Source organism: Rana temporaria, chromosome 3 (assembly GCF_905171775.1).
Source record: "Rana temporaria chromosome 3, aRanTem1.1, whole genome shotgun sequence".
NCBI lineage: Eukaryota > Metazoa > Chordata > Amphibia > Anura > Ranidae > Rana > Rana temporaria.
The window spans coordinates 253,026,665-253,042,924 of NC_053491.1; the positions used below are offsets into that span (position 1 = coordinate 253,026,665).

General features: G+C 40.2%; 1 protein-coding gene across 5 annotated transcripts in view; it reads left to right on the top strand.

Annotated features, from left to right (window-relative positions):
* The window catches only part of PPP2R2B (protein phosphatase 2 regulatory subunit Bbeta), a 482,864-nt gene that overhangs the window by 439,038 nt on the left and 27,566 nt on the right, over positions 1–16,260 (top strand). For all 5 annotated transcript variants that reach the window (XM_040344569.1, XM_040344570.1, XM_040344566.1 and 2 more), the window contains 2 exons: positions 13,074–13,251; positions 14,573–14,737. In XM_040344569.1, coding sequence (XP_040200503.1) covers positions 13,074–13,251; positions 14,573–14,737 — 343 coding nt within the window. The remainder of the gene's footprint in view (positions 1–13,073; positions 13,252–14,572; positions 14,738–16,260) is intronic.

Below are 16,260 nucleotides of genomic sequence, written 5' to 3' on the forward strand. Positions count from 1 at the left end.
CTTCGGACCGGGTTGCGTGCGACCCACAGCTGGGCTCTTAAAGGCGACGTACATGTACGTGCCTGTGCCCAGCCGTGCCATTCTGCCGACGTATATCGGCGTTAGGCGGTCCTTAAGTGGTTAAGACTTCTATAAAGATCATAATCCTTTGAAACTGAATTTCTCCAGTTACATTTTTTTCTTTTCGTGTAAATGCGTTTATCAGATGACTCCCGATGTTGGGTTTGTTGAAAGAGTGACCACTAACTTATGCCAAAGTCCTACCACCACCGCTCATTTACCATCCATTTAGTAAAGGTCTATCTATGCTAAAAAATTACAATGGACTAAAGCAAAAAAAAAGCTGCAGACCAACCTTTCCATTCATGTACATTTCTTAAAAGCACCATGATCAGTATATGCTTCTTTTTACTTTGGAAAGGACGGCCATGTTCGGGGTGCACTAAACTGTGTAATTATGCTCTGCCATATCTTACAAATCCTGCTTTTATTCTATTTAATGTGGGCAAATCATAATTGCTTTAATTTGTTACAAGTATCTGCACAGACTTAGATTGTTGTTAATCATGCAAATGACTTAATTTATTTAGGATTTTATGTGCACGGAAATAGATTACCAAAATGAGGATGTTTGCACCGTTTATTTTTAGGCTGCAATAATTAGAGTGATATAATATGGCTTTTCTGCTCACAAACTAGTGAACGGCTTTAAAACAGTAGAAAATGAATACAATTAAACATCATCTGAGCCGATACAGCCTGATGTCTTAAAAACCTAGAATAACCTTTGATATTTGTTTCTTCTGTTACAATGCGTAGAGCACATGCATTATTCACACCAGGCCTTTTTTTTCTTTGCTATGAATGGGCCACACGTTCCAAAACTGGAGACTGAAAGCTGACTGCTTCATTGAAATTAAAATTTCTACCCAGCTCATAGTTGCCATGGTTAGCTTAACTGCCATGTTCCTAGGAATTGAGGGCATGAAATCCTCTTCAATGGTTGTTAGGAAATCAACATAAATTACATGCCTTCAGATATGTGCTTGCACTTCCAGTTTTTAGCTCAAAGAGTAAGTGACATTCGGCAGACTGCTGTGACACAGGCTTTTCAATAAGCACTCCGTTAGTCAGCTGGAAATATAGGGGAGGGAAGTTGTTTCTCATTTTGGCTGGCTTGATGTTTGATGGAAGGTCTTTTTAAAGTAATGGAGTAAGCCTGGGTCATCTAAATTGTGTCTGAACAGGTGTATATATTACGGAGGCTAAATTTTTTATGTATTTGTATAATATTAAAGTGACTCAAGCACTGATGTGAAGTCTTAAATACAGCCAAAAATATAAATAGAAGATAAACAAATGATAAAAGCCGCAACTAAAAAAATATGTTCAGCCGCTACCATCTGGCAAGTAATACCATCTTCATTCGACCTACAGGCTTCGTCTCTATATCTTGTGAGACAACGAGATTTATATACATACACAGTTACATTGTTACTCATAGAGCCTGTGGTGGTTTTACCCCTGCTACTGATCTGCACTATTTAGGATCGTCCATCTGGCCCCATCTTGTAGGTGTCTTATTTTATCTTATTACTATTGTTGTTCGTTTTGTAAGACCTCCCACTCTGGTAGGAGGAGCCTTTACGACCCGTAGGAGGTCCTCCATTGCCTGCTCTGTGGTGCAGATGCATGTGTATATATGTGTGTATATATAAAGGGATTTCTTGAGGGTAGTACGCTGCTGGACTCTGATGAAGAAGCCTTGTGCTTTGAAACGCGTCAGCGGCAGTGACCCTCATCACATCCTCCATGACCATTCGGAGTGCGGTTTGGGTTCTACATGCTGTAGCCAGTTATGGAATTACTTTTTTACTGCAAATCTTTCTACTACAATTGTGAGTAGGTTTCATATTGTATTTTAATAAAATGTATCCAAACGGTAACACACTAGGCTGGTGCGCCCTTGTTTTCTTTTTTGTTTGTTACCAGGATACCCCCATCCATGAAGGGCAGCAAGGCCTGTGTCATCGTTATGGATTATTGACTGCCTGACAATCCACTCATGCGCAGGAGCGTTTGTTTTCTGGTGTTAAACAAATATGTACTCTGACACTGTGAAAAAGTGTAAAAAAGTGTGAAGTTGCGCTAAAATCAACCTACAAAATATAAAACACGATTGATAAAGTACACCTAATAGTCATCCAAATGATCATGTGTAAATGGCTAATAAGTGAGCAAAACTGAGAAGCAATATCAAAAAGATATATACAAAAACCGTCCACAAGCTGGTGTAGATAAGCTTGCCTGAAGAGGAGTAATCAATACAAAAGGTTCCTGCTGTTTGAGATGCAATCCCAATCAAATGGTAGAGGCTTCAATTGCTTTTACATAGGTTCCTATTCCAGGATTTCCTTGTATAACATAACTCTCAAATAAACCAGAGAGAATTAAAACATAGCGCAATATGCTGATGCTAACTTCTATGCCAGAATTATGCAAATAAACTCACAATCACTCAATACAGCCAGCACATTTGTACAATTAGATACAATATGAAGCTCCTCAGTCTGTGTCTCCTGGGTATCATCACTAGGCTCCTCCCCTACGCGTTGCGTCACTTGAGAGTGAATTGAGTTAGGTTCCTATTCCGGGATTGCCTCGTATAACATAACCCTCAAGTCACTCTCAATTTGTAATTGTACAAATGCGCTGGCTGTATTGACTGAATGTGAGTTTATTTGCATAATTCTGACATAGAAATTAGCATCAGCATATTGCGCTATGTTTTAATTCTCTCTGGTTTATTTAAGAGTTATGTTATACAAGCAAATCCTGGAATAGGAACCTATGTGAAAGCACTTGAAGCCTCTACCATTTTAATTGGGATTGCATCTCAAACCGCAGGAACCATTTGTATTGATTACTCCTCTTCAGGCAAGCTTATCTACACCAGGTTGTGGACGATTTTTGTATATTTTTTTTGATATTCCTTATCAGTTTTGCTCACTTATTAGCCATTTACACATGATCGTTTGAATGACTAGGTGTATTTTATCAATCGTGTTTTATAATTAGTAGGTTGATTTTAGCGCAACTTCACACTTTTTTACTCATTCAAATTGTATGTTCCTCTTTTGGAAACGGCCTTCTTTCCTCCTCAATTGTCCCTCCTTTTTGTTTTGTTGCAATTTATACACATGCACAAAATGGTACACTATATGTAATTCTAAACAGTGGGTCCACCGAGAGCTGCTTCCTGCCCACACCCCTCATTTATTTACAAAAAAGTACCAAAGGTACACATTTTTCCCATGGGACTTTTTAAAGCAAAAGAAAGCAATATAATAAAAACATATACAGTACATGCTTTATTTATACAAATAAATCGTTAACATTTTTGCATAAAATTGTGTTCCAGCACCATGATCATTAGATAAAAGAGTGGCTATGGAGATGATATACTTGGATTTTGCAAAAGCTTTTGACACAGTTCCCCACACACGGCTAATGTGTAAGGTAAAAAGTCTACAGGCTTAGAAATATCAGTTTGTAAATGGATAGAAAACTGGCTAAAACACAGAATTCAGAGAGTAGTGGTTAATGATTCTTACTCTGAATGGCCGAAGGTCATCAGTGGTGTACCCCAAGGGTCAGTGTTGGGACCCTTACTTTTTAATATTTATAAATGATATTGGGTCTGGGAATAAAAGTACCATTTTAGTCTTTTCAGTTGACACCAAACTATGCAGTGGAATAACGTCCTTACAGGATGTCTCCAACTTACAAGCCGACCTCAATGCTCTGTCTAATTGGGCAACTATGTGGCTAATTGTTGATAAATGTAAAGTTATGCACTTGGGGGCTAAAAATATGAACACATCATACATACTAGGGGGAGTACAACTTGGAGAATCAATGGTGAAGGAGACTCTGGGTGGTTCTGGTAGATCATAGGCTTAATAGCATGCAATGCCAAGCTGTGGTTTCCAAAGCGAGCCAAATTCTTGTATTGGAAGTATTCACTCCAGAGAGAGAGATAATGTTGCCCCTGTACAAATCATTAGTAAAACCTCATCTGGATTATGCAGTTCAGTTTTGGGCACCAGTTCATAATAAGGCTATTGGGGAACTGGAGAAAGTGCAGAGAAGGGCAACCAAACTTATTAGAGGCATGGAGGAACTCGGCTATGAAGAAAGATTAGAGGAACCGAGTTTATTCTCTCTGGAGAAGAGGAGATTAAGGAGCGATATGACCATAATGTAGAAATGCATAAGTGGTCAATATAGTGAACTTGGTGTAAGATTATTTACTTAAGCCCCTGTTCACACTGGTGTGACTTGCCATGCAATTCCAAGTTGCATGACATGTTGCACCTTATTGTCGGCAATGGAACCGGTCATATCCTTGCGATTTATGTTGCAGCGATTATGAAAAAGATTTCTGCACTACATTTTACCGTTTTCATTGTGACTTGCATAGACTTTGTTAAATAACGCAGCAATGAAATCCGCAGTGCAAATCACATTACTGTGTGGCTTTGAAATTGCGCTGAAGTAGCGCGATTTTAAAGCTGCATCAGTGTCAACCAGGGATTGAGGTCGTCACAGACCACTCTTAATGTCTGGAGGAAAAGAGATTTAATCTCCAAATACTGAAAAGGCTTCTTCACAGTAAGAGCTGTGAAAATGTGGAATATAATCCCTCCAGAGCTGGTTCTGTCCAGCTCATTAGATTGTTTTAAAAAAGGCCTGGATTCGTTTCCTAAATGCACATAATATAACTGGATACTAATATTTATAAGTAAAGTTGATTCAGGAAAAATCTGATGTGCCTCTTCTGGGATCAGAAAGGATTTTTTTTCCCCTGCTGGAGCAAATTGAATCATGCTTTACTGGGTTTTATTTTCCTTCCACTGGATCAACTGCATGTATATGGAGGTTTTCTGTTTGTTTTTCTGTGTTGATTGAATTGGATTGACTTGTCTTTTTTTTTTTTCCAACTACATTAGCTATGTAACTAATTACAGGTGACCATTACAACACCCCCCAAAAAAAAAAACTGGCATATCAATTGTTGAATTATTATTTTTTTTTAAACAGAACTATCCCCAGCCAGGGTTTTTTGGGTGTTGTAATGGTCAAAGCGACCTCTAATTTGTATTGTGATACCGAAACATAAATATTTTAAGCAAAAATGTTTTTATGGTTTAATGGTTGTATTTCTTTATAAAATTAAAGCATGCATATGTTTTAATTATATTGCTTTTTTTAGCCTTAAAAAGTCCTATGGGAGAAATTTGCACCTTTTTGTTTGTACTTTTGTTCACTATACTAAACGTTTAATCCCACCTTTAGATTGTTCCTTTTTTTTTTTTTTTTTAAGCCAGTTTAAAGGAAAATTGGTGATGGAAAAAAGTTTCCTTAACCAATTATTTTTTTTGCATATAAACTCACTGGCCGTATTAGGTTCATCTTGCTAGTACCGGGTTGGACCCCCTCTTTCCTTCAGAACTACCTTGATTCTTCATGGCATAGATTCAACAAGGTGTTGGAAACATTCCTAAGAGATTTTAGTCGATATTGACATGATGGACTAAAATCCATCCTGCCCAGTTGCTGCACATTTGTTGGCTGCACATCCATGATGCAAATTTCCCATTCCACCACATCCCAAAGGTGCGCTATTGGATTGAGATCTGGTAACTGTGGAGACCATTGGAGTACAGTGAACTCATTGTCGTGTTCAAGAAACCAGTTTGAGATGGTTTGGGATTTATGGCATTGTCCTGCTGGAAGTACCCATCAGATGATAGTCATAAAGGGATGAACATGGTCAGCAACAATACTCAGGTTGGCCGTGGCATTTAAACAATGCTTAACTGGTACCAAGGGGCCCAAAGTGTGGCAATAAAATATCTCCCACACCATTACACCACCAACCTGAGCCATAGATACAAGGCCGGGTGGATCTGTGGCCATCTTTAGAGTTTTAGGTTAGATTTGAAGTGACGGATGTAAATTAAAGCTTTCATTTATACTCCCATTATGGCAATGAAATTCCTACAAAATTAGCTACCTAGACTAAATTGTCACCAACAAACGGCTTACGGTCAAAAGATCTATGACACAAAAGAGATGTGCAAATTTACTGCCCTGACGGCAAGGTGATTGGGCCAAAGCTCCATTCATTGCCATCTGCATGTTTCATCTCTTCATCCATAAATTATTCCTGCATTTAAGTAAACTGAATAAAAATAAATCATACTTTGTTCGGGCTCACAAGTGTTGAATCCCAGAACTGCTCAAGTTCACTTAACCCTAATTGTATCACACAATGCAAAAAGCTAGAACAATTTCCTGGTATTTTCTGTTTCAAAGCCTTTTTTCTCAACATAGGTCTTTTTGGAGAATGTTGACAGTGTACATTCTTCAGACTTCAATCTGTGTTTTCTTTAATGGGAAGTGGAACACATGCTCTTTCACCTTTTTGTGAAATAAATCACTCCCTGCTTACCATGTGGTGTGATTGCCTATCCTGGCAGGGTGCAAAAGCCTTTATCTTCATGAAGAACTTGGATCAGGTCTTCAAACCCTTCAATACAAAAAGACCCGTTTAAAGTGTTCTCTACAGTATGGTAACATGATTAACGGTTTAAGATTTTTTTCCAAATGTTTTTATATGCTGTCCAAAACTTTAGAACCTGACAGTCCATACCAGCTACCCAGAACAGGTGGTAATTTTATATAAAATGCCAATCCGCTTTATTTATTTTTTCAGAGTTAGGAATTGCCAATACTCTTCATAAATGTTCTTGATGGCTTATTTGTGCTAAAGCCCATTTGTACAGCAGAAAATTGTTACTGGCTGCACCCTTTACTTCTGGCACGTTTTCTTTCTGAATAGTAAATGTCATTATTCTCCCGGTGTCGGCTGGTAATATGGCACACAGATGTTTACTATTCTGCATCCAATTCTATTCATGTAAGCTCTGTTGCATTCACTACCTGCTTGGAACACCTTTTTAGTATTATCATTAGTTACCGTAATAAGATTGTAACACTGTACAAACTGATATTCATATGCAAAGCAAACATAAAGATGTATGCAGCAAGAACTGCAATTGGGGCCTAAATTATGCTGCAATAATTCTTTTTAATGTCAATAGTGTGTCTCTAAGGTGTCTCTAATCTTGTCAGAAAAAAAACTTGCTTTGCTTAACAGCATTTAGGTAGTGGAACACACTGTGGGGGAATCTGCAAAGCTTAGCAAATCGAAACCATTCTTGTTTTTCTATCCTTGTGTGTTACCCACTTATGACCCAAACCATTATGCAGGTAAAGGACCTGGCCAGTTTTGTGATTCGGCACTGCGTCGCTTTAACTGACAATTGCGCGGTCGTGCGACGTGGCTCCCAAACGAAGTTGGCGTCCTTTTTTTTTCCCCCCACAAATAGAGCTTTCTTTTGGTGGTAATTGATCACCTCTGCGATTACAAAATGGGGGATAGTTTTATGGCATTTTAATTTTTTTATTGTTTTACTAGTAATGCAGACGATTAGCGGTTTTTTTTTCGTGACTGCGACATTATGGCTGACACTTTTGACACATTTTTGGGACCATTGTCCTTTTCACAGCGAAAAGTGCTATAAAAATGCACGGATTACTGTGAAAATTACAATGGCAGTGAAGGAGTTAACCACTAGGGGGGCACTAAGGGGTTAAGTGTGCCCTAAGGGATTGATTCTTACTGTAGGGGGGCTTGGCTGTAGGCGTGACGTCACTGATCGTCGTTCCCTATATCAGGTAACAGACGATCAGTGACACTGCCATACAGAAGAACGGGGTTTACACACACCTCAATCCGTTCTTCAGCGCCTGTGACCGATCGCGGGACACCGGCGGCGATCGGGTCCCGCGGGCGCGGTCACGGATGTGCAGATGGGCAATGACCCGAAGCATAGTGCGAAAGAGTTTAAGGAAAAGAAGTGCAATGTTATGCAATGGCCAAGTCAGTCACCTGACCTGAATCTGATTGAGCATGCATTTCACTTGCTGAACACAAAACTGAAGGGAAAATGCCCCAAGAACAAGCAGGAACTGAAGCCAGTTGTAGTAGAGGCCTGGCAGAGTATCACCAGGGATGAAACCCAGCGTCTGGTGATGTCTATGCGTTCCAGAATTCAGGCTGTAATTGACTGCAAAGGATTTGCAACCAAGTTTTAAAAAGTGAAAGTTTAATTTATGATTATTAATCTGTCCCATTAGTTTTAGTCCCTTTAAAAAGTGGGAGGCACATATACAAACTGTTGTAATTCCTGCACCGTTCACCTGATTTGTATGTAAATGCCCTCAGATTAAAGCTGAAAGTATGCAGTTAAAACACATCTTGGTTGTTTAATTTCAAATCCATTGTGGTGGTGTATAGAGCCAAGTAGATTAGAATTGTGTCGATGTCCCAATATTTATGGACCTGACTGTACACATGTAAAATGTAGGGAGATTTGTTTAATCTCTGTATCTGAGGCTGTTCACTGGGTATAGGAGAGGGTTTATGTCCACTTGGAAATGCTTTTGTTAACCAAAGAATCTTGTATGTTTAAACACCTTGGTCTCTATATTTACTTAGAAAACAGGGCTGGTTCACACCAGATGCAATCCATTGCGCTTTTTTTATCTGCATCAAAAATTCATGCACCTTTTTTTTTTTTTTGCAATTCCAATGACCCTAGTTCACACCACTGCAATCTTTTCCAGTGACGTCAACAAAAGTAGAACCTGCTGCATTTTCTCTGTAGGGAGGAACACACAGGAAGGAATACATGTAAAAGCACCAAACACGTATTGGAATACATGTAAAGGCACCAAACACACATTGGAATACATGTAAACCCACCAGAGCAGAATTCAAGCCTTTGGGATGTGCAGTACCGCATTTGGCCAGAGGTTCGCAGTCCCACAGAAACACTCCGTTCCCGAGTGTCTCCGAGCTTCTCCAAGTGAATCCGAGTGCACTGAGTGTTTCCAAATATCTCTGGTGCCCCCACCACCTCTGATTATATGCGGTACTGCATACACTAGCAGTGCCATGGGAACGGATTATCTGAGTTTCCATTATTTCCTATGGGGAAACTTGTGCAAAAGCTTTGGATTACAAGAATTCTTCTGGAACAAATTATGCTCATAATCCTAGGTACCGCTGTATTAGTTATGCCTGTTTAAGGGCAAATAAAGTTTTTTTTTGACAATTTTATTTTCACGTTAGCATTAGACCCAGTAATGATCAAATGAGTATTTTTAAAATGATAATTAAAGGTTTTACAAGTATCAGTTTATTGTGTAGACAGAGGGTTCTCTGCTCCAGGGGCTCATGCCTTAAGCTGTGTGAGGGGCCCCAACATTTCTGATGGCTGCCCTGGGTAGATGCGTTGATAACGGACAATGCATGCCTGTTCGCAGAGGACTTTTCCAGTATTTCAGAAAATCTGTGTGCAGCATAGAATGCTTATGCCGGCCGGACATTCTTGATCTCTAGTGAAATGCCTGCACACCTTGATTACTGCATGTGGTTTTTCGGTTGGTAGCATTGCTTGTAACTGTCAGACTGTGTATGGCCATTATAACTTGTGGTAGATCATTTGTAGCTAGAACCAGACTGGATGCTATTGTAATACCTCAATTTTTCTTAATTTTTTAATGAAGAGTCATATATTCTATTTGTTTTTTACTGTGCTGAACATTTTTTCAATTGCTTTTTGTTTTTCTACTGTCTGAAATGTTGACTGCAAGAATGTTGAGCATTACATGCTGCGGCATTGTTTTGCTGATTTTAGTAAAATGGATCACTGCACTCTGAGAAAATGCATTACAGAGCACAAAACACCCAAGTAACATCAGATATGCCCTTTTCATGCATGTATTTACTCAGCTGAATGATTCTGCTTTTCCTTATGCTGTATGGGACGTTCTCAACACCGTACATCTGGTCAGCAACAAACAGGCACAGAGTATTTTCAGAAACTTTCCTCTTATGTGTTTGCATAAGAGCTGGAGAGCTTCTGGGTCTTCGTAGTTCTAGTGTTTGGGTGTTTTGAACATAGTTTGTCCTCTTGCATTATTGCTTTCCAAACAGATTTTCCTGTTCAGTGTTTTTTTCACCCTAAAGCTTAACAGGGTTGTAAACCCTTGTGTTTTTTTCACCTTAATGCACCCTATGCACTAAGGAGAAAAAGCTTCTGGCAGTCACCGGCCCCCTAGCCCCCCGTTTTACTTACCTGAGCCTTGGAACTCCACCCGGTGGAAGACGCTCTCTTCCTCTGCCTGGGGTTCTCGGCTCTTGATTGGATAGATCGATAGCAGCACAGCCATTGGCTCCCACTGCTGTCAATCAAATCCAATGATGCAGGCGCCAGGGGGTGGGGCTTGAGTCATACATTCGGCGGCTATGAACACCAAAGGAATGATTTAGAAGCACGCCCGCAAGATAACCCCCCCCGGGAGATAGCTTCTCCTAGGGGGTTATCTGATGTGCGGAGGAACCGCGAGGGACCCCAGAGGAGGACCATCGGGACCACTCTGTGCAAAATGAACTGCAAATTGAATGTTAATAAAAAATGACCTTTCCTTTTCAATCTGCAACTGCTGTAATTTTCTGAAAATGCAATGCTACCTGGAGGTGTCCTGTACACAGAATGCCCCTCACTGTCTACACTTCAGCAAGTTGGATTTCAGGCATCCCCTACAACAAAAATGTAATTTTTGGGGAGATACTCCCAATAGAAAATAATGTCTAAAGGGATGCAGGCCCAGCATATTTCCTCATTAGTGCTTTGCAGCTGCACCGCTGACTGATAATTATTAAACCACTCCCGTTAGACTCGGCACAGAGGAACAAACGGGGATTTCTTCAGAATAACAAAATGTAGAAATCTGCAGCAAAGCTTGCAATGTACAAAGATCACCCAGGGGGGGATGATTTGTGCTTAACAAAAGTGGAGTTACTCTTTAAAGGTTTATTTTGTCTTATTTGTTTGGGTGCTCAGTTTAAAATTGGAGACCATGCTTTTCAGAGGTGACTTGGTCTAGCAGCAATGAGGTTGATTTACTAAAACTGCAGAGCGCAAAATCTGATGCAACTGTGCATGTTTACCAATCGGCTTCTAACTTCAGCTTGTTCAATCAGGCTTTAACAACAAAAAAAAAAACTGGAAGCCGATTGGTTTCTTATGCACAGCTGCACCAGATTTAGCGCTCTCCAGTTTAGTAAATCAACCCCACTTTGACTTCATATGTATTTGGAAATGTATGCAACAAAACCTCTGTTTTTGGTGTTTGAGATACTGTATAATAAGGTTTTCTGTAAAAGTATTTACAGCCTTTGCTAAATACTTTTGAAGCACCTTTGGCACCTATTTTTGGACACTTTCTCCCATTATTCTTTGCAGGACCTATCAAGCTCCATCAGATTGGTGCAGTTATTTTCAGATCTCTCCAGAGATGTTCAGTCGGGTTCAAGTTTGGGCTCTGGCTGGGCACTCAAGGATAGTCAGAGTTGTCCCATAGCCACTCATTTGTTATGATGGCTGTGTACTTGGGGTCATTGTCCTGTTGGAAGATGAACCTTTGCCCCAGTCTGAAGTCCAGAGCGCTCAAGGATGTGTCTATACATTGCTGCATTAATCATTCCCTTGATCCTGACTAATCTCTCAGTTCCTGCCAATGGAAAACATCCCCACAGCATGATTCTGCCACTAATAGGCATCAGTGTAGGGATGGCATTGGTCAGGTGATGAGCAGTGCCTGGTTTCCTCCAGACATGACTCTTTCTATTCAGGCCAAAGAGTTAAATCTTGTTTTCACCAGAGAATTTTGTTTCTCATGCCCTAAGAGTCCTTCAGGTTCCTTTTGGCAAACTCCAGGCAGGCTGTCATGTGCCTATTTACTGAGATGTGACTTCCGTCTGGTCACTCTCCCATACAGGCCTAAATAATGGAGTGCTGCAGAGATGGTTGTTCTTCTGGAAGGTTCTCCTCTCTCAGAAAAACGCAGAGTGACCATTTAGTTATTATTCACCTCCCTAACTAAAGCCCCTCAAGGAAGATTTGCCCTCTACTAAGGTAAAAAAAAAAAAGTAAAAAAAACAAGCAGATGCAAAACTTAGTACTTCATGTGGTCTTCCTGCAGATGGTCTTTCCCCAATACTGAATTACATGAATTGTTCTGAACAAACTGCGTCTCTGTATGAAAACGGCTGTTTTGGTAGAGGCAACACTTTCATTTCCAGGCTTTCAATAGGGAGAACAGTGAGCAGAATCATACTGACATCACTAATTCTCATACATACATAGTTGGTAAGGTCAATCAATGGCCAGGCTGAGCGGCGAAGAGGATGTCGGGGGTGAGCGGGACTTTGAAGGGGTCAGGTAAGTAGAACGGGGACTCGGTATTGTCGAATGTTTTTTCAGGTTAATGCATAGGATGCATTAAGGTAAAAAAACATTTACCTTTACAACCCCTTTAAATCGTATTTCCTTAGCTTTAGGGTTTAAATTGGATGTAAATGCCAACCCAATGACCTTTTTAGTTTACTAAAGTAATGTGTATTATAAATAGTTGGCATTTATATATAACTAAATACAATACTTGTTTTTCATCTTTTGCATGTCGGTGCTTTTTATCTCCTGCAGACACTTGTCTACATACCTGAACCCCAGGAATGGCTTTATAGCATTTTTGACAGCAGGTTTTCTGATGTTGACAACCGTGCACTATGCCTGGGTAATTTGTGTTGCAATGGCCACTTGTAGTCTCCATCGAAAGTGTTGTCACCTTATAACAGGAAGTGTCTGAAGAAGGGACCTTTTATGCCAGCAATGATCTTAATGAAAACTGTATATTTAAAAACACTCCAGAATAATTGAAATTACATTAACATGTTAAAGTGTATGAGATCTTACTGGTTGGATTAAATTAAACTTTATTACTTATAACCACAATAATGTTTGTTTACTGGTAATTTTCAAGTATTTTATGTTTTTTTATACTAATCGTGTGTGATATCTTCCTTCTTCCAGGTACCTGTATTGAGGCCCATGGATCTAATGGTGGAGGCCACACCACGAAGAGTGTTTTCTAATGCACACACATATCACATTAATTCAATATCGGTGAACAGCGACTATGAAACGTACATGTCAGCGGATGATCTGAGGATAAACCTATGGAATCTAGAAATAACAAATCGAAGTTTCAGTATCCTTTTTGTTTTCATGTTAAAGGATTTTGTCAGTAGACCACCAATGTATGGTTCATTCGTGCGTCAAGGTTTATGAGCTGGCTTTCCCAGCATTTAGAGATATATAGATATAGAAATATATATTTATATATATCTCTATTACAATTGAATAGCTTTTTCTCCCTTCTGTGACAGCCTTGGACAACGGGGTGGATCCTTATGGGAAGTGGGTACGTGTTGTGGCAGTCTTGCCTACCATTGCTTTTACAATGAAGCGGAGCATTCAGTAAATTTCCAACTCCAGTCAAAACTCTGACACTTGTCACCTGAACAGAAAAAGAAAGGAACAAAAGCAAAAATAAAAAGTTGAGACTATGTGGATAAAAGCTTTAAACCCTATGGTGTTGATTTACTAAAACTGGAGAGTGCAAAATCTGGTGCAACTCTTCAAAGAAACCAATAGGCTCCTTTTACATGGGCGCATCCGCTAAGTGGAATCCACTTGCTCAGCGGGGGATCGCTCCGCTGATCCCTGCTGAGCAGGCAGATGACATGTCCATGTCTGCTCTGCTATGCAGAGCAGATACAGCCCCACTCTCCTCTATGGGACAATCTGGGATCTGCCGGACAGAGGCATTTGGGCATTTTTTTCAACTGCCCCTGAACACATTTAATGTTATCCTATGTGTCCATGCACACATTCAGGTTTTTTTGAGTTTTAAAGCAGTTGGGTTTAGGCACGTATTTTCAGACGCAAAATTGGGAGGGTCTACAATGTCTTTGTTATGAACGCTGATAGCCGCAAACGCGGTAAAACGCTGCGAAATTCGCGGCAAAAATGGGCGTTTTAAACGCCCGTTTTTGCCTTTGAAAACTTAAGTTTACATGTGTTTGCATTAACTTCTCGTGTGCATGGGGCCTAAGGTGGACAGTATCGGATCCGATGGCAATGGGTGTCAGTGGACATGTCTACAGACATCCGCTGCTTCATAGAAGAAACTGGAGGGTCCAATTCAGTCCGCTTGAAAAACTGTTAGGCGGACCTGATTGGGCAGCCTGTGTAAGCGGGGCCATAAGCTTGCAGGGTTTTTTTTTTTGTCAAAGCTTAATTGAACAAGCTGAAGAAAGAAGCAGACTGGCTACCATGTACAGCTGCACCAGATTTTCCACTCTCCTCTAAAAAGGTTCTCATTATTACAAATTTAATATGAAAAACCTTTCACTGGCGTTGGTCTTTAAACTACTCTGATCACTTCATCACAGAAATGAAAAGTGATTTTTTTTTTTTAACCTGTTTAGGCAGATGTGAATGTTTGGCCTTAACATTGTGTCCTCCAGATATTGTGGATATTAAACCAACCAATATGGAAGAACTTACAGAAGTGATAACAGCCGCAGAATTTCACCCGCACCATTGCAATACATTTGTATATAGCAGCAGTAAAGGAACAATACGGCTCTGTGATATGAGATCTTCAGCTCTTTGTGACAAGCATTCAAAGTGTGAGTAATTGTCTTTTTACCTTGTTATATTCCTTCTGTTAAATATTGCATTGAATGTGCTTGCTTAAGTATGCTTTTTCTGTGATGCCTGATAGGTCATAGATAGATTTTGTGGATAGGCTACTAAAGTCAGCCATTGACTCTACGATTTTATTTCCTGCAACATTCACTGTGTTGATGGGGGAATGCCTCCTATGAAGCGATTGTGTTTTCCCCATTGGAGGGGCGTCCTGACAATATTTTCCCGGCGTGCTGGTTGCATCCGAGTTGAGCAATCGATCAACTTGGGTACAATTAGCCTGCCTATACATGGTTTGAATCTGGTCTTTCCCGGCTGAACTGGTCCGAGATTCAAACCATCTATGGTCAGCTTTAGATTTGGAATAAATATATATATATATATATATATATATATATATATATATATATATATATATATATATATATATATATATATATACTCTATAAAAGCTACATAGTCTTTGTATTGCCTCTTGCCACTAACAGTTTTTTGCTAGCTGCTGGAAAAATGGGAAGATGGTGTTTTATTTCGGCACAAAATGAGTTTGAATTTGAAGTGTTCTGGCTGACTAAGGGCAACTTCTGTCTCACATGGTGTTCTAGACCGAAATCTTTCTCTGCTTGGAATGACAGGATCGCAAGGTTTAATAACCACTAAGGTACATGTAACGGACACATGCATGCTGCTGGGACAGTTATGATCTTCGTGCAGGGGGACTACAAGGAACTGCATGGCTTGTCACAAGTGGATGTACCGCATTGTATTCTGAGCTCAAAGGGTTAATTGGACAAGTTTCTTTTCATTGTTGAATGCTAATGTTCCCTTCGCATAGATAATGAACTCTTCTTTTGTGTGCAGGTAAACCGCCCCCCTGTGAGGTGTATGCTGATGGGGATTATGTGTGAGTGATAATTGTTTTAAAGGTTAATTGAATTCTATGTGCCTGGCCAGGAAATGTTAAGTGGGGTGAGGTGCCGAAGCGGCTAGAAACTGGCCAAGTGATTAATTCAAGGAGATGTCATTGTTCTTGTAACAGTTGTAACCAGATATAAGCAGGTGAAATATGCCAAATAAAGTCAGTCTGCTTGACCCTTCAAACGTAGCACGTCTCGTTTCTTGGAAGGGCGTTCGATGGGATATACCAGCGGTACCTGCATATCGCAGCTTGCCAGGGAAAAGGACGTCGCCAACGGCTGAGACCCTCACACCAGTGGGTAGCCGTTACATTGGTTGGTAGCAGTGGGATGGTCCTTTTATCCAAAGAGCAAGTGCTGAATGGAGTCGCAGTACGCCAGGCTGAAAAGATCCACACTGAAAGATTTATTAGAGAGTCGTGGTAGGAGCGCCAGCAACAGACCACGGAGGGAGCTGGTAGCTGACCTGCTTGAGCTGGACGAAATGGATGGATCCATGGAAGGAACGGAGCCCCTTGCACCGGTCAGCAAAGAAGATGTAATTACTGGGATTGTACAGCGGAGATTATCCTTGTATCCAGAAACGT